This window comes from Phalacrocorax aristotelis, chromosome 2 (genome assembly GCF_949628215.1).
Source record: "Phalacrocorax aristotelis chromosome 2, bGulAri2.1, whole genome shotgun sequence".
Lineage (NCBI taxonomy): Eukaryota > Metazoa > Chordata > Aves > Suliformes > Phalacrocoracidae > Phalacrocorax > Phalacrocorax aristotelis.
In genome coordinates, this window is record NC_134277.1 from 73,486,479 (window position 1) to 73,506,108 (window position 19,630).

General features: G+C 45.4%; 1 protein-coding gene across 12 annotated transcripts in view; it reads right to left on the reverse strand.

The window, feature by feature from the left end:
• RREB1 (ras responsive element binding protein 1) overlaps positions 1-19,630 on the reverse strand; it is a 126,325-nt gene that overhangs the window by 9,846 nt on the left and 96,849 nt on the right. For 11 of the 12 annotated variants that reach the window (XR_012659059.1, XM_075084094.1, XM_075084084.1 and 8 more), the window contains 2 exons: positions 16,864-17,053; positions 12,364-15,109 (listed from right to left, as the gene is read on the reverse strand). Coding sequence is in view for 11 of the 12 variants with exons in the window: in XM_075084094.1 (XP_074940195.1) it covers positions 12,364-15,109; positions 16,864-17,053 (2,936 nt within the window). In the remaining variant the exon portion in view is untranslated. The remainder of the gene's footprint in view (positions 1-12,363; positions 15,110-16,863; positions 17,054-19,630) is intronic. The other variant, XM_075084086.1, reaches the window with a different exon arrangement.

The following is a 19,630-nucleotide window of genomic DNA, read 5'->3' on the forward strand; positions in this document are numbered from 1 at the left end:
GAAAGGAAGGATTAATGGCAACTGACATGACTCCCTGCTGCTGCTGAAAGGGTCCTCGTCCTTCCCTGGCCACCAACTCCCACCCCAGCCCTTGCACAGCCCTAACGCTCACACACCTGAGTGGCTGGGGCCTTTTTCACCAGAGCACGAGTTTATTTTGGACTGAAACAACCCTGCAATCACCACTCCCTCTAGGCTAAGGGCAGGAGGGAAGGGAAACAACAGGGAAGAGGAGTTTCCTCCCCAGCAGCCTTTGGTTGCTACCATCACAGTGTCATATCCGTGGACGATGATGAGACAAAACTGGAGTGGCAAAGTGTGTCTGAGGCACAAAGACCTTGAAGCGACACCAACAGAACGCACCTAAAATGGCTGCCATACCCCCACCATCAGCACTCATCATCCTCAGCAAGGTGGGAGGCACCTTCTGGCAGATGTGGCACCCTGTCCCATCAGGAAATGCTCCCCCGAGGGGACATACCTTAGACAGGCCAAAGAAAGACTGGAAGCACAGCACAGAGGGGATTCATTAGGGAGTGGGGCAGGAAACCATGGGAGCTCTGTTAGGATGGAGTGAAGAGCATGAGGAAGCCGAGATGGAAGAAGCTCCTCTTTTATTGTACCAAAACAGATGCTTTATAATACTTAGCTGACCAAACAGAAGACAGCGAAGGCAGAGTAAGTCATTTTTCAACAAGAAATATCAGGAGCAAAGTGAATGAGTGGAACATATACCCATAGCACTCAAGTAAGAAAAAAACAAATCCAAAACACTTTAAAACACCAAAGCACAAAAGCTGCAACTTTTATGTTCAACATGTTGTATATCATGCATGATTTTTTTCTACTTCCCCCCTATTTTTCCCTGACTTTTTCTTGTTCTGCTTTCAGTATTTCAAAAAATGTATTTTTCTTTCTTATAGTATATTCATCCTTCAGTGAATCATACCCAAACTCTATCTCCTTTTATCCTCTCCTCTGTGCCCTGGGCCCCTTTCCCAGCTGCTATGCTGGTCTTGCGTGGCTGGCCCATAACTACGTTTTCCTGTGCAAGAGAGATACATTCTGAGAGATAGGTGGTCCACAGGTGAGTGACGTTGCCTTACTAGCACAGGCAAACAGATGAGGTCAAACGTCAAGAAAAGCAAGTTTAAACAATCTGCCTTCATGAAGGGCAGAGACCACTTCAGACCCGAGAGCACAGATGTACACACGCTTTCTCTTCTGAAGCTGGCCCGCCACTCCTGAACGAACACATTCAAAAATCAGGTAGGGACGTAGCCAGAAACGTGCTGACACGCGTACGTGCTTGGGGGAGCACTCTTCTTCCTTACCTGCACAAACCAGACCTTCCATTTTCTTTGTCGAGAAGGAGTTTCACAGGCCCCTTATGAAACCTCATGCATATCGTAAAGTGGCAGCTCCCAACTAGTCGAGCTGCTCTGTGGTTACCCCCAACCTGCGCAGTTGGTTTCGCAGCTGGCGGAAAAGTGAGCTGCTTTGCACAAACCCCAGCTGTTCGGGGATGGGTGAGAATCAGCCTCGCTCTGCTGCAGCCGAACTGGAAGAGCAGCAGGGGAGTTGTGAAGGTGTGTGGGAAACACGACAGCCGTGACAACAGCCATGTCAGGTCTGGTGAGGGATTTCTCCTGCAGTGCAAGGGATGGCTGCAAGGGCAGTCTTGCTCTGGCAGCTGCTCCGTCCACTCCAGCAGAGGTTAGGCTTGGCCTACACTACTGTTTTTTTCCCTGCTTACATGCCTATCTGCAGCTACAGAAAACCTTGCTGGCCATGCAACTCCAGCAGGCTTGTGTCTTACACAAAGATGAGCATTTTGACTAAGGATTCAGATCTGGGCAAACATCCCTCCAACAAGGCTGAGCTCCTCTCAGCCAGATAATTCCTGTTTCCAGAATATTGCTGATTTACAGTGCAGAGCAGCCGCCTGCATCCAGGAGGCGAGAACGGCAAGGTACGTGGGAAAGGCCTGTCATTTCTTTCATCCCCTTCCCGCCTTTCACTTACTAAGGCTATAAAATGCTTTCCGGTCCATTTGTTATCCCACAGATATTTACACTCGGCGAGTCAAGAGGACAAGAGCAGAGAGGTCTGCTTGCCAAGTCTCCCACCTACCACCACTTCTTCAGCAACTGTGGGAGCAGAATATATTACCTTGTCATGGACAACCAGAGTTTCTGTCACTCCTCTGAAGCGAGGATAAGAAGGTGATGCTAATTGATGATGTCAATTCTGACACAAGAGTCAAAGAACATGGGCAAAGTAAGGGAGAGAGAGGGAACGAACAGGGAGGTAAGGACGTATGGAGGAAGGCAACACAAAGCAGCCACTGGTAGCTCAGCTGCTGCTTCATCAGCTCCTGGGAAAAAACAAACTTCTCAGGAGATATATTCATAAGCAAAACCTCAAGGACTCCATCTGAGAATCCAAAAACTTTTCCGCTTGCATGAAAGAAACCACTATATAGTTGTAGCCAAAATAATTTTTCCTTCAAACTGTGGAAAGAAAAGACTGTTTTCCTGAAGTCTATTTACAATTTCAAGATGCAGTTTTGGGTCAGCCCAGTCAGAAGAGACTCCTTAATCTTTTATAGGTGGCAAGAAAGGAAGAGAAAGAGCAGTAAATGGCTTTCCTGCATACACAATCCAAATTATCAAGAGGGACACTGAATACAGAAAGTTTCACATAAAAGAGCAGACACAGATCAAGGTGGGGATGTTGCTGGTTTGACTCTGTTTTCCCGTGGTTTTCTTTTTTCCTGGAACGAAGGTGGAATAGAGAACAGAGCTTGAGTTGCTAAGGAGTTATTAGATAAAACAAGGTGTTGTAAGGGAAACTATTTTGTGACTTTAAAGCAAATGTTTATTGCCAAACATTGCTGACACCCCAAGAGAAGTGTTAGAAAACCCGTCACATAAATAATGCTCAAAACCATAGCACACAGAGCACTGGAAATGGATGCTGTACAAGCAGTCGGCATTACCAGTCAGATGAGGCAATGATTTACTATTCTCCCTACGTTAACTAAAATAACCTCAGCTATTCTTATATTTTACAATAGACGCTGCCACCGCTAGGTGGTAGCAGTCTAGTAAATTTGAGGGGTTTTTTGGACCCACTCACACAATACTGCTGCTACTTCCACCCACGAACTGGAGCCAAACTGGAGAACATCTTTCCAACCTGTGGAGTGAACTTGCAAAAATTTGGGCGTTATCTTTGCCCATTTTTACTGTAAACACTCTAAACACTAAAATTTAGCTACCTTCATTACATCCCATGCACACACACAAGTTAAATATTTAATTAGTCCACAGTTGAGGGAGCTTTGGTCGTATCTGCGTGCCTTTTGAAATGAAAACATTTGAGATAGAAAAGGACTATTTACAGTGAATGGAACTGAATATATCTGGGGGAAAAGGAGAAAACCAGTTCTGGAAAAAACCCACTTCTTGTGTTTGACACAAGGCACGATCCCGCAGTACCTTCAAGGGAGCAGCTGGAGTCACAGACACAAAGAAAAGTGTTCAGGACTGCTCTGACTGCACCTACCAAGTGGAAATCTGTGTTGAAGGGGTGGGGGGAAAAACTCCAGACTTTCAGCTTATGGTGAATTCCACTGTTTAGCAGAAAAGCAGTTTGATGTACAGCCGGCAATACAATCAGCAGGTTATATACTATCTCCTCAGTCCCTTCTAAACAACAGCTGTAGCACTCAGACCAACTCCCAGCAGCAAGCAACTCTTGCTTTACCCTGAGCTACAGCTCTGGAGTGGCTGTTAAACTTTGCCTGACACTGAAAAGATGGTTTCAAGCCCTTTGCCCTCTAGGAAATACCCACAAATGTAGTCCAGAGGTACAAACAGCTAGAACAGTTTGGAAAAACAAGAAGTCCCCTGCTATACCCATGGCTCACATGACTTCTGGAGGCATCACGGAGTGGCAAATATCTGGAGCAAAGATGAATTCTGCTAAATGCTAATCGGAAAATTCACTGTTGACTATACTTTGTCAATATTTGCCTAGTTAGCACAGAGCAGTTGTGTTTGACCCTCTCACATTAGGGGCAAGCCTCTTTAAGAAAGGGATCTTTTCTTAGCAAAGTCACTTTCTGTATTACGTAAGAGATAATCCCTTACCCCATTCCCATCCCACATCTCTTCTCCGCGGACTGTATTTTGTTGCAAGAAGGGAGCATTTAGAAAGCCCGAAGGGGACAAAGGCAGAGCTGCCTTTCACTTTGGTGAAAGTGGGCGATTCATTAAGTTGCTCCACAACTGCACTGTACGCCTCTCCGCCGCTACAGGTCTCCTGGGGTCTGACTGCTGCGAGCTGAGCGGGAGGTCCTCAGTTTGCTTCAGGTGCTTTAGACCATTCCCTTCCTCTCCGTGTAGCAAGGGCACACACTAGCCCCATCACTTACACAGCCTCCTCATCTCTGAATCCTATTCAAAACTACCATCCTGTTTTTGTTTTGGTTTAAAACAAGACCAAGAGAAACCCTCTATAAACTTGTTCCCAGTGACACTCTATTGAATTGCACTTCCTGTCTTACACCTCAGCTTTAACCTTCGCTTCGTTTATGGCTGACCAAACACCATCCAAGCATCTCCCTTCATTCCCTTTCCTTCTGGCATACAGTGAAATCTGGGCGATCATTCACTTCCAAGTACAGCTCTTTTGCACGGGCTCTGCGCATGAGCCCCAAGCACGCTACTCACCCACCTTTTAAAACCAGCACAAAAAGAGAATCGACCCTGTCTTAAACTAAGACACAGTTTCAAATCGTTAATTTACTTCCACTGGTTTTGAAATCCATTTTTCTTGGACAACGGAGGGAGACCACAAGTCCAAAGCTGTTGAATGATTTTGGACCGTGATTAAACACCACTTGGCAAAGCCAGTTATAAACACTAAGCTATGCTATAAAGCACATGCAGTAACTGTAACAGTATAGGATCTGGGCTCCTTCCTTGCTGTCTGAAGTTGCTATTTGAAGACACAAAGCATTTGACAGCAACGCCAATTTCAACAGCATCTATCCCCAGCGCCTCCCAGGAGATGCTGCCAACTCCACACCTCAGCTGCATCAATGTGCTCTTTTAGGGCAGTACCGCCAGCCAGATCCGGGAACTGATCTCACCACTGCTGGTCCCTCCCCTTGCCCTTTTCATTTTTTTGGGCAGCTGGGTCAGCTACAGCTGTGGGGATGAACAGTTGGGAACAGGTCGAGCCAGTACGGGCAAGAAGTGCTTTGTGTTATCCAACTGTGGCCCAAGGCTCTGTCTGCCAGGGGCAGGTTGAACCACTCTGACCAGCCCAGTGTCGGCTGCTAAGAGCAACATCAATGTTCCACTGAAGTCCTACCCATCCTACGTGCAGTGCCAGCGCTCATCTGAGCGGCTTTAGAAAAGCTCGCCTCCTCACCCCACCGACCACCTGAGCTGTGTTAGGATCCCACCGACCACAAAGAAAGTTTTCAACAGACCCAAGTAGGACATTTTAGTTTCACTCTGCCATGAAGATTGTCAGGGGTGAGCACTTTCAGAGCCCTTCTGCAGACTTTTGTTCTGCGAGGCGATCATGTTATAACATGAGTCTTCCTCTTGCAGGCTGTAGCCATCTGTTGTCTGCATAGGCAGGATGAGCCCACGTGACACCCCAGATACCGTGCTACAGCCCTGTGGAGTTACAGGCTGTTAACATGGTAACACAGCAACTTAGTCTCTTCATGATAGGCAAGATCAAATCACGTTGTAACATGTCCCCAGCATGGCAGATTTTAATGCCAGACTAGTACTGAGACCTGCATTACCACATTTGAATCACTGCAAGGCAACCTGCTGTATTAAAAGAAAGGATGAGAGAGGCTGGGGAGACATCAGACTTTCCCAAACGAACCAGAGCTTGGAAAAGTAAGAGGAAAATCCTGTGCACACTTCTGTGCAATCCGATCAGCAGCTAGTCCGAAGTTGAGAGTAACAACTCATTTGTAATTTTAACTGCCCTGACGCACAGAGCCAACTTCTTGCTGCTTTTAGATTTGTTACTTCAACAATTCTCCTGTGAAATCCACTCAAAGTGACACAAAGTGACCCTGTCTCTCCTAGAGGTGTGAACACCTTACAGCAACAGCTCCCTGGTGCTAACGCTTTTCAGGCAAGGGACAGGTACCACCATCTGCTGAGCTTCCTTCTTGCATCCATCCCATTTGGTCAGTGCAGAAAAACCCTGGGTGACTGCGCTCACCCTTGGTTTCGTGTCAGCTTGTCCTTTCTGACTAAATGCCACTCGCCTGCCTACAACAAAGCCTTGTGTGACCTGACAATCTCCTTCACTGCTAAACTCTCAAAACAGAGGGGGTGATACAATGGCAGCTGAGCTTCAATGCCAATGAATATAAGGTAAAACATCTCTGGAAAAATAATCTAAAACATGCCTATGTGATGCTGAATGTGGTACTGACAGGTACATTTAGGCAAGAGGTCTCAAGAGCCATTGCTGACAGCTCTCCAGGATCACTGGCTTGGCCTGCAGCAGCAGCCAAACTAAAGCCAAGAAACACTAAGTATCACGAGCAAGGATATTGAGAGCAAGACCAAGGGTGTCCCTTCACCGCTGTGTAAAGCCCCGGTGTGCCCTTGTTTCCAGTGGTGTGTGCACTCCTGGTCTCCACACCACAGGAAGGAGGTAAGTCATGTTGCGTATGGCACACAGCAAACCTGATCCAAGTGATGGGGCAGCTGCCCTGCGAGGAGGCACCAGAAAGGCTCAGGCTTCTTGTTTTCAAGAAGAGGGTGTTATGGCTGAGGTTTACAAATTTTGAATGCAGCTGAGAGAGTGCACACAGAACTGCAATTCACCAAATCCTGCAATACTGGAACTAAGGGGGAAATCTCTGAAACTAGCAGGGCATCAGCTGAAAACAGATTAAAAATAGTTCCTTACACAGCAGGCAGTGAACCTTTGGAGCCTGACACCAGATGAGGTTGGAGGCAGACAGCATCAGCAGGTTCAGAAAGCAACTGGAGAGACTTGCAGACAGTAAGTCCGTGAACAGGTAGTAAAGGGATCCAAGCAGGGATGTGCTGTCTAACACACAGGCCTAATGCAGCAGTTGTGGATGCTGATTGAACACTGAGATGAACAGACCGCAGGAAGCGGCCAGGCCCACATGCCTACCCTAAACAGCACATCCTACCGCTACCACTGGAGACACGAGTACTTGGCTGCATGTACCACGGTTCTAACACAGCAGGGCACTTCTCACATCCTTATACCTCACTTTTCTGCAGTGTTTAGTCCTACCAAACACAACCCGGGCTTGCTATTCTGAGCCGCCGGGAAAAACTGCATGTGCCACTGTGCAATCCAGCATCCTACTTCCTTAGATTGGGGGATAAGCACATTTTTCCTCAGGTAGCAGCCGACAACTCCAGGTTTGTGCAAATTGTGTTAGATTTGGTAGAAAGGACAACATTTGGTAGAAAGGACAACAACACAATTTTGACAGGGGAAGGGCTTTCTAGCCTGACCCAAGAAAAAAGTATGTCTATCTAACCTCTAACATGTAATAAAAAACTTCTTTGTTTTTTTCCCTTTTCCCTCTCTACTGCTTGGTGACCAACTACAACATCCTGACTGCAAGCTCCTCAACAGCAGGCTCTCTCCTGAGATGTCTATCGCCCGTGTGAATGTGACATAACTTCCATGAAAACCACAGGGCATCCTTCCATTGACTTCAGTAGAACCAAGCCCCATATGCTGAATAAGCAATCAGTTACTTCCCCACAGGAGAAAGCTTTTCATGCCTGTAACTCATTTAAATGACTAGAACGAGGGAAGGGACTGAGCGCAGGAAGAGTTGAAAGAAAAGCCGGGATCATGCAGTGCAATGAGGAAAGCTGTCCTGAAAGACATCTTCATGGTGAAGAGATTGTGAGGATAGTTACTTGCAAAAGGAGATCAGCTCTTGTCATACCTTCCACCTCACACCCAAAACCCTGAACACATACAACTTCCCCCAGCCAGCAGCCTCTTTGATACAACATTGTGGCTATGTTTCTCACTTTCATCTGCCACAAGCTGGACCTGTTCTAATTAACATCTCAACCCATATGAGGGATTCCCCGCATCTCAGGCGCTGTTTCTTCCTCTTAATTTTCTTCTAGTGTCAACACAACTTTTTAGAAGCATCAAGGCACTGATTTTTGTAGACTTTCAAGCCACTCTTTCTTTTTACATGCCTGCTAAGTCAACCATAAATTTATGGCTACTAATACCACCACTTTCTGTGCTTTTATTTGGCTTCATTCACAATGCAAATACAAAACAGAACTTCAAAGTTGAGCAGAAATCCTTTTGCTTCATGATAGCCCAATTCCTTTCCACATTTCTTTTCAAGCATGCAGTGACAGGATTAGCTGGGGATTAATTACTTGAAACTCAACCTGCATCTCAGGTCACAATTTTCTCATATTTTCAGCCTTTTAAACTTTTGTATCAACCAAATATTTGCCATACAGACCAATACTTACAACAGATAAGATGTTCTTCTTTCCACACAAATGTCCTAGTTGGAGGTCCCAAAACCCAAACAAAAATCCTACTTACTGTGCCAATGCCAATCCTCCCACCCCAAGTTTCAGTTCTATTCCCAAATGGAAACCAGACTGCTTTCCAAAAATGTCACCTTTAAAGGCACAAAAAAGATCATTCAAAAAAAGCAGTATTCTCTGCTTCCTGTACTGTCCCTTAAAGGCAACTGCTCTTCTGATAAAATATACTTACTGGAGGGTAACCTAAGCAGTTGGTTTATATGCAATGTGATTTCGTTTTTTAAATTAACTTTTTTCCATAAGAATGGTCATGGCCTGGATTAAAATACATCTGTGCTTATGTATTGACTCAGAACTGACTGTAAAATTTGGTTAACAGCACATCAGGACTAGTCTAGGCTGGACACTTCGTGGAAGCCAGTCATTTGAAGGGAGTCTTTTTCAATATAAAGGGTCATCTAAATTATCACAGCATGTAAGAAGATCATTCCTTAATTAAGATATCTCCTGCCACTGTCGTCCTAGTGGAAACACATTATGGCCATGGTAAGGACAAATGTTGCAAAGTACAGATCTCTACAATTTCACTTTGACTTAAGTCATAAAAGCAAAGCATAAAATGCCTCCAGTCCTTTTTTTGTGAGACCTGTGTCCTCCAATCAACAGGAAACATTCAGGTTCATGGGCTAGGTGTAACTGTACTCTATTTATTTATTACTTTATTTTGTTTATATATCTTTTCTTGTTCAGTTCATTCCTGTTGTAACAGCGAAACAAAACAAAACCAAAACTAAAAAAAAAAACCTCCTGTGCCATTAAATATCACTTTCTACAAAAAATAATCTTGGGCCAAATACGATCTGGCAGTATCATTCTGAATATATCCTCAAGTGATTCTCTGCAAACAGATTTAGGTTATCTACAACAAACTAATGGCCAAAAAAAGACCATTATTTTAATTTTATATTGAACCTAGTCTGATGCACATGCCATAAAAGAAGTAAAATTAACTGCACCACCTGCAGGGCACATCTTACTTGCTGCTCTGAGAATGAAAAAAGCCAAGAGCAGGAGAGAAAAGCAAAAAAGAAAGGCAAGCTTAGTTGAACATAGAATAGTAAATTAAACAACAAAGACATCAAGAGAAAGAAAGCATTAAAAGCAAGTGTTCAAGCATGTTCAAACAAAGCACAGGTACTGTGTTAAACACTGAATAAAACCAAGCTATGCCAAATTCCCAGTGCCCCACTTACGAGCTCTGCATTAAAATAAAAACTGGTGAGGAAGGTGTGTGCTTCTTCAGGGAAATGCTTTTGAAATAAAAAACACACAGTGGTGTTGAGGCAAGAATAAGCGGGGCAAAAGCTTTCACGAGAGAGACGTTTGGTTGTGTGAGGGATGTGGGTTACTGGTAGCATGTGTGTTTCAGCACTTGCACAAAAGGTAAATATGATCTAACACCACATGGAAGGAGTCCTCCATGTCAAAATTTTATTGAACATGAAAGACACACTTGTGGCCCCTTCTGTCCCCAGGTGAGGGAGCAGCCATCAAGCCCAGACAATGAAGTGCTCCTTTTCTCTTCACAACAAGATTAGTGAATTTGATTTTTTCTTAACTCCCTTTATAAAACAGAGCTATCTAACAAGTCACTGCCTGTGCAATAGGTGGGGACAGAAACAGCGCATTGCATGACACTGTAGATGTCTCCGTCAGAAAACCAACTCGCCCACCCAGAACACGAACCCAACAAACTGCTGTATCTATCCCACAGCTGCTAAACTCCTCCCATGCCACCAGCACCTGACGCTCACTGCAAAACAACAGGGATCGCTCCACCTGAATGAATCCTAGCACTTGCTTTGGCACCATCTCCCTAGATCTCCTCTACCTTCCTAGCTTACCTTTCCCTCTCCCCTCCAGTAAGCCTTATCTACACTACTGCCACAGGATTACTGCTGTGAAGTCCCAGTTTAGAAAGAGAGTGCTAGTATCACCTAAAAGGAGATGCCCCAAGGCCAGCCAAAGCTTCCTGTGGGGTGGTCCTCCAGCAACAAGTCTCGCTCAACACCGCTCTTATGATCATTAGAAAACAGCTCTGTATTATTGATGCTGGAGGGCACTAACTGGAATATGATTATTGCCACTGCCATACTACTGCCAAAAATCTTGTATCTGCACTGACGATCCAGCCCTGCTACAGCTGCAGCTACTTGCCTTCTTTCTGGGGACTGCAGCACAGGCTTTCTGAAAGGATGGTGTCTCCTTCCAAGCCCAGTGGTGGTCGGAGAGACAAGTTTTACCAATACAACTCATGGCCGAATGCATTTTCCTGTCTTCGTTAAGGGTTTACACCAGTGCTGCTACCCTGGAAGTCTGCCATCAATAAGCAGGTCAAACCCCTTAGTCTGGGAAAAGCCTCTCTATTGTTTTCTGTCTCATGAACAGTTCTTCAGTAACTATATATTTTTTTTGGAGAGCAGGGTGTTAGAAAACAATTGATATGAATAAAGAGCTATCCTTCACCATTCAAAGTAAACTGTACACTTAATAAGATGAAATAATTTGGTCTCTGTGGGCCAGAAAACAATAGCCTTACAGTTGCAGGGATACCTTGCAAGTTATGTCCTCGCGTCACCCAAAGCAAACTGTAATAAGGACTGCTCCACAGCTCAGGTTCTCGTTAAACCTCTTAGCTAACCTCTTTTACCTCTTCAGGTTTCCCTCTTCAGCACAGACATGAATCAGTTGCTTCAGGAAACATCAGTTCCTTCCAAAAAATTCAGTTATCTTTTATGAGGCTGTACTCAAGTCCCCTACGTTTCTTACACATATCCCTAACTTTTATTCTTTACACCAGGAGTTGAGATTGCATAACAAAGCAAATAATACCAACAATTGTGACTGACTTAAAGGGGAGCAACAGCAATCAGAACTTTGTCCTATCTCTCTCTGAGTAGGATGAGAATCTACTAATTAGTTTATTACTGTGTGGGTGGAAAAAGGAGTGAACTTCAAACTGGCACTGCATTCAACGCAGTATTTCCTTTATAGCGAAGTATGAAAAATAACCCCAGACCTAGAATAAATCTCCCTCCCCAATTTCTCCTTTTGTTTATGCCAGGTTTGAGGTTACTTACACAGTGGCACAATATTAAAGATTCCATACGCATCTCCACGCCTTAGGGCATAAGCCCACCTTTAGTTGTCTAGCACTGAGAAGAAACATTTCCTAGAGGCAAGCTACTACGTAATGATCAGGATGATGTTTCTCGCACCCTCCTTCTTTGATCTGTCAAATAAAAGCCACCGCAATAAAAAAAAGATGCTAAAACGCTATCTTATTTTCCTGCCACAATTCTATACTTATTTGCTCTCATTTTTATGGATCTTTTTGTCATTACTGATGCAGACAGCCACTGGAAGCAGCCTTACACGGCACAATGAAACATTCAACACACACATTCACCTTCAAGATAAGACAATAATAACAGAACACCTGAAACCAGTCTTTTCCCACGTACGCTAAGTTATGCCACTGAAGTCAAATGGGTTTTAGCAGTTCAGTTTGCCCCCTTGATACTCAAAGGCACAGAGATTATTCCATTATTGAAAAATTTACCACCACCACTATACAACAGCAACAGCTAGGGATTTGCAAAATAATGAAGAATTCCATTCAGACACCAGAGAGAGGACAAGAAAGGAGGATTCCTCCATGGGGAGGCCCTTCCATGAGGAACATCCTCAGGGGCTACAATTCACCGCGAGCACAAGGCGCTCTTACCTGTGTGAGTGAGCATGTGCCGCTGCAGGGAATTTGCCCATGGAAAGACTTGAGGACAGTAAGGACAGGGGATATTTTGCAGGCAGTATGAATAAGCGTTCCTCTTCCCTCTCGGCAGCTTACCTTCGGCAGTTTCCTTCTCATCCTCACTTGTTCCATTTCTGCCGCTTTCTTCCTTGAAATTGTCAGTGGACTGCAGAAACGGGCTAAATTTATTAGTGTCTGTGGTAGCCAGCATCTTCTCTATGCTAGCAAACTCCCCACTTGACTCCAGATCCACACCACTGCTAAGTTTAGGCTTATTTTTCGTTCCTTTCTTTCTACCTCTTTTCTTAGTCAACCCAGCATCGGCAACAGGAGACTGCTCTGCATCACATGCCTGAGTCAGGCCACTGGGCAGGCTGGAGTCTCTCTGAACGGCAGTCATGATTGTCACTTTTGCTTTGGCGTTCCCTGATTTGTCACACCCAGTGGAGTTGCTCACTGCCTTGAGACTGGTGTCTGCAGCCTCCGTTTTCAGCAAAGCAGGAGCCGAAGACACAGATGAAATGATCTGTGCAATGGAAGCCAATGGTGGTAGCTCTTTAGTTACTGGAGGCTTTGGCAAGAGAGGTGGCGGTGGTGGTTTTGGCCTCAAGGGTCTCAGCAAGGCAGAATTGCCAAGGAGAGCCGGGGAAATGATCGGGACAGTCAAATGCAATGAACCTTTCAGTGGCTGGGGATGTCTGACAGCCCTGTCCTTCTCTGAGTTCCCATTGGCACCAAAACCCAAAGGACACTGCAGACAGTTATAGGCTTTATCACTGTTCCCAGAAGCAGACAACTCTTGACTCCTGGCTTCACATGGGACATCATCTTTATCCTTCTTCAGGGCTTTGGGGATGGACAGGTCGATAGGCTCCATCGAACAGTCGTAGAGGGACAGGGGAGAAGAGCCAAACAGGTTCTCCTGCTTCACTTGCACAGCACTCAGGTTTTTGTTCTTCTGAGAGAAATCCAAAGGCTCGTCAAAATCCATTGGGAAGTTGCCCGCAGGTTCAAGTTTGATGGGAACGTGAGATGACGTCCCAAGCAAGAAGCCATTTTGTGGCTCCAGGAAAGGCGTCATGGGCTTGCGGTCCATGTAAGTGCTGTCCTCCAATAAAGGAGGGTCTGTCTGGCTTTCCTGGGCACTGCAGTCCACTGCTAAGATGTAATTCTCTATCTCTCTTTCTTGCACATGCAAGTGCTGCTTGAGGATATGGTGAATGCAATTTCTCTTGGCTGAAAAGGCTGTGCCACACTCCTTGCACTCAAACGGCTTCTTCTTCTGGCAGCCGCTGTGCGTCCTCATGTGAATGCGGAGGGCCCGGTAATGCTTTAGGTCCTCGCCACATAGCTTGCACACAGTGTCTGGGGAGCAGAAGGCATCCACCATCTCAGCGGCGTTGCTGGTGACATATTCAATGTTCTTCTCTATATCCTTCCTGGTCACTTTGAGGTGCTTCTTTCGCAGGTGCCTCTCGCAATTGGCTTTCACTGTAAACGGGTAGTGGCAGATTTTACAGATGTAAGGCCTCTCCCCGCTGTGTGTCCGCAGGTGCCGGATCAGCGCTGCCTTGTCAGCTGCGATATAGTCGCAGATGTTGCATTGGTATGGGGAAATACCCAAGTGAGAACGGATGTGAGCTCTCAGGACACCAGAGAAGGCAAACACCTGGTCACAAAAGCGGCAGGGGTACAGGACTTTCCTCATGGTTGGGGCTTTCTTGTTTGCTGCCCCTGCGATGATGGCTTTGAGGTCCCCTTCTGTCACCTCTTGCTTGATCTTGGCTTCCATGCTCAGAGGCAGGAGAGCTTCAATGATGCTGTCCTGCTCCAGCTGTGTCTTCATCTCGTGCTGAGTTAAAGGCTCTACTTTGGGTTGAAGGAGCAACTGCGAGGAAGGACTCGATTTGGCTCCTGGCTGGGGGAGGTGAGAGTTGGAGGAGGACTCCACCGAGTTCTTGATCAGCCTCAGAGGGGGAGGTGGGAGGCTTGGGCTGATGCAGCCAGGGGAGGCTTGCTGGGCACTGATAAGAGGAGGAGGTGTAGAGGTTGTGACAACTGTTCGGGGCGTTACCAAAGGCTTTGGCTTCAATGGTGGCATATGCTTGAAAATGGACTGCACAGGGACAGAAGGTGCCTTAGAAAGTGGAGGAAGACTGATTTGAGGAGGAGCAGAAGAAGCCATCTTCAAGATCTGCTGAATGTCTGCCAGCTCAATGGCAGACTCATTGGAGATGGGTTTTACCACAATACTGCTGTCAGGCTGAATGATAAAACCCTTCTGGAAAGGCTGCAGTGAGAGGAGCTTTATGTTGTCTTTTGTAGGGGGAAGGACTGAAAATGACCCTCCTCCCATAGAGGCAGCTTCCAGAGGAGAGAGGCTGAGCAGACCGGGGCTGCCGGGTTCCTGAGGTAGGTTACTCTTCAGTGCTCTGAGCCGCATTTCTTGGACCTCATCTTGTGTAATGTCCTCCTGCTTGACAGGCTTGATGTCTTTGGTGTACTGTAGGCCCAAGGATGCCATGAAGGCTTTCTGGTCTGGGTTCTCGCCGGGTGGGGTCGTGGACTGTGGCTTGTGCTTGTCTTTTCCCTGATCCACCACGTGGGTGTCTGTGTGCAGTTTGAGCGCTGAAAGCATGGGGAATGCCTTGTTACATGTCTCGCAAATAAATCGATGGAAGTCACTGATGCACCTTCGCAAATTCGTTTCACACCAGACCTGCAAGACATGCAAAAATATTCAGAGTAAACATCTCAAACTGGAAAGGCATCACAGGCTGCTGCAAAACAAAAGCAGTTCACTCTCTCTTCCACTGCCCAAGCTCAGTTTAAAGGAGCCACCACCAACCTGGCATGGAATATTCCTGCTCCACAGCCTTTAGTCACCTAAGTGGTGTATCTAAATTAGGGGCTGATTCTCCAAAAGTTCCCTTCTATAAAGGCACACTCATTCAGAGGGCTACTCAGACTCTCAAATACTTTTCCATGCTGCACTTCCCCTCCAGAAACCTCTCTCGTTTCACTGACAGGACAGGAGCTTTAGCAGGCTATACAGCAAACTTCAGGAAGCTGGGCAGTAAGACCACCTCCTTTAGCTTTCTTATTACAAAGAAACTAGGAGAGGAATTAAAAAAACAGCATTCAAGAAGGTAAAGCACCATAAACCAACGAAAATAATATCCCCCAAAAGCAAATCAATGAAACGTAGAGCCCATAGCAGAAAGGCTTTTGGTTAGTGAAGTCTAATTATATTTATCCTCCCAAGAAAAATACTAAGCTTACAAATAGAGTTTATACCTGCCACTGGAAAGGATCATCAATCCTAATGCTATATTTAAATGCTACCCAGATAGCTCACATGTTGCAAAGGTTCCACATCAAAGAAGAGCACATGTGATAAAATAAGCAGAGGGCTGGCAAGGTCTTTATATACTCTACAGTTCACGTACTCTTTATTCAGATACTTCATAGGTCTTGCCTCAAAGTGCAAGCAAAATTATTAGAAAAGGAAAGCCCCAACATTTAAATCCCTTAATAACTTTAACTGTCTGCCATTAACTACAAAAGAAACCAACCCAAGTTGTTGAAAAAGTTCTCTCCTCTCCTGATTTTGTAACTTTTATACCAAAACCCTACTAGAGTTACAGAATGACTGACATGCTCCCCTGGACCAGCAGCAAATTTAAGGTCTACCACCTTGCAGCCAGAAGAGCTGGAAATCAATGCTTTAATCCAAGGAGAATATGAAAAGGGCAGATACTGAATAAGCACGGTCCTGCTGGATTGCGCTGTTGATTTATTTTTTTTAAACAGGTAAGCAGCTTCATCTAGGCCCAAACTAACTAAGGTTGCCAAGGTTTGATGGAGGAAGGAATAAACCTTCCAATAAAAAGCTTTATGGTTCTCAGAAGAATATTTACAGACTTCCTCCCTGCTCTTCCCCAGAACTGTCCCTCAAAGGTGCAAAGTCTTCAGACCTCACATAAGGAACATAGTAGAAAGGTACCCTCAGACTGTTTTGTGAAGAAGTCACTGAAGATGTCACTATTTAGTAAATAAGGTGTCTTCCCGAAGTTTTTTATGCTAAAATCTTTCACACCACAACTACATCCTTGTTACAGTGAATTAAAATAAATGACGTCTTCCTTACTGTGTGTCCTCCCTACTGATTTTAGATGTGGAATGGTTTGGGAAGGAGAGAACTAATGGGCAGGCTGGAAGGGGCAACAATCTAACACCACCAAAGTCGTCCTTTAAAGTATTTTGATTGATCTTTACACCAATAGTTATCCACTGGAATGATGGAAAAAACCCAAACTCCAATATTCTTTAGAAGAATAAAGAAAAAGGAAAGGCAGAAAGTGTTTGAAGCCTACACAGACAGTGGTAATACGCTTTCCACAAAAAATTCTACACCCAGTCTCTGCCTCATCAAGGGTATGCACTGTATCAACAATGAAGAACAGACCATACCTGAGAAATGCGGGGGAACTTCCTACAGGAGAAGTCTGTGAATCCCAAGTCATGGAAGCCTGCTGGAATCGAAGGGTTGTTCTGAATGAAAGGCTTTCCCATGGGATCTCTGGGAAGCTGCTTGTGGATAACTGCATTATGGCGCAGTAAGCCCCGATGAGTACGAAAGGTAATGCAACAGATGTCACACCTGGAAGGGAAAGGAATAAACCATAAATTACTTAGGGACTGCTGCAGGCTTAAGAACTAGCATTCTTCTCGCATTAGGCCAGCCTCCTTCCTCTTGCCCCATGATACTAAGAAGCTGCTAAACACAAAACGAAGCCACAGCGCATCAAAATCCAATCACCATAGAAAGGCCATTTCAATCACAGTCACTTTCTACCAGTTTCTGGCTATTAAGCTCACTGGAAGTTCAAAGAATATAGTGCATGAGAACTGAGTGTCCCACAAGGGCAGACTGTGATGCGGCAGCTGAGACTACAGCCCTCCCATTGTTCAACATGAAATATTTCAGTGGCTTTACACCATTTCACTTTTACTAGTAAATACTATTAAAATGAAAAGATATTTTTAAAAAATCAGTGACAAGGAAAGGCTAAGTCAGACCTAAGTAGCAAGCAGCTGCAAATGTATAAATAGCACCTTTTTTGACTACTGCTTAAAACACACTACTGCACACCACTCAAACACCCATGTATGAATTTTTCCGCATTGCCTTTCCATAAACTTTCACTGATTTTTCTCAAATATATGAGAAATATACTGTTTCGAAAGGAAAGCCAGTGCTTCTTGAAGGGGAGGAGGGTCAGAGGAGGAAGACCTGAAACAGTTTCAACACTTCTGACACTCACACACCCCCTTCACAGCCAGTGTGCCCCAAAGGAAAAATGCAGAAGCAATGTCTTTTCCTACCCACACTTTATTGCTGTGATTTCTTGTTTTTCTTAAGCTCTCAAACCCCAAATTCAGCTGAACAAAAGTTTCTCACCTAAAGTAGACTTGCGTTAAACAATCAAAAGTATTGGAAATGCCGCTGTGCTGCCAGCAGTAAGGACGATGCAGCAACCTTTGGCCAACAAGTCAGCAAATGAGTCTACTGCCTTTTAAATATCTGGGATTTGAGATTTGCAGCATGACAGGTCACGTCCACTCTGCATTCAACAAGTGACACACTGTTTCATTCAACATGGTTCCTTGTGGTTACAGCTCCAGCTCGCAACCAAAGCACAGGTTTCACAGAAGCAAACACCAGTGAATGTGAAGCAGCTTTTGCCAGTGAGAATATTACATGCACTCGGAGTTTTTCACATTTCCCCCGCCTTAGTTCTCCCCATACTGTCTTTGCCCTCCACATCAAGGAAAAGGACATGTGCCTACTCATTAAAAAAACATCCTGCAATTAGAAACGACTTCTGACAAAATCCTGAAACCACCCCCTCCTTGTCCTGTCCCTAACAAACTCCTATTGTTGTTCTTTTTATCACTACATAAACTTCCACAGACCTTTTTTATTCCCTGAAAATGAAGAGATAACCAAGTCACCCACAAAGAAATTCGACTCATAGTCTCTGAGTGGTGAAAGAAGCAAGTGTGAAGTATATGTAACACGGCCTTTGTTATCACGGTACCCAGAAGGCTGGGACATAAATATTATGTGCTGGAGGTTTAATCTGTTTTATCTCCCCTGTCAATTCGCTTGCATCCTACCTTTATAATTATTGCCAGCATAGTCCCTGCATTCCATTAAATACCAAACCAATGCCATTTACAAAGCAAACATTGACTAAAAGAGGTCTGCTAAATATGACAACAATCTCTGGTGGCGGGGGGGAATGCCAACACACAGCACTCCTCCAGCGTCAGGATCTACCGCTCTCCTCCAGCTCACTTGGCAGCACCTATTCCATGATGCAAAGCTTTCATCTTCAGCAAAAACAAAAACAGACAACCACCAAAACCACTGGGGGAAGGAGGGCATTAAAGGGTTAGAGCAATCACCTGAAGAACTCGCAGGCTACTGAAATAAATTCATTTTTAGAGGTGATGAAAACGCCTCGCATGAAAGCAAGCAGTGCTTCTGGCACGCTCTTGGTACGTCAGCATACAGACAACGAAGACCTGCAAGCAATGCTTCTGCACCCCTGGGAGCATTGCTGGCGGTCTGTGGGGCCAGCTGTTCTGCAGAGAGATGCAGACCCTCACCTTGGGGTGTCCTGAGACAGCTCTGGGGTCCCCAATAGGCCTGGCCTCCCCGGGACCAGCAACCCGATGCAGCAGCCATATCCATTCGTGCATGACAGGCCAGGCACAGCTACCACTGATGGGACCACAGGGCTACTGGGAGAGCTGGTGCCTTCCACGGTACCCCAGGATTTGGGCTGAGCAGAAGCCAGCACTCCTGGGCAAGCAGCCAGCCCCCACACAGAGTGGGGAGGTGCACCTTGTCCATTTTACACTCCCTCACCTCCACTGGGTGTGTGACATGCTGATTTTAAGCACTGGTTTATTCAGGGCTCCCATCAAAAGCTGCACTTGAGGGCAAATCTTTCAGAGCAGAGACCCGTGTGAAAGTCCTTCACAGTACACCTGTATCAACTACTACGCCTCAGGACAGTAAAAATTTGCAATTTAAAAATGGTGTTTTCCATGCAAAAGGAACCGCCTCCCCTCCCCTCCCCCAAAACAAAAGTAACATATCTTAAAAAAGGAGTATATACTTTCGTAATGCATAGGATTAACACCCCCATATTTTTCTCTTTCCTCC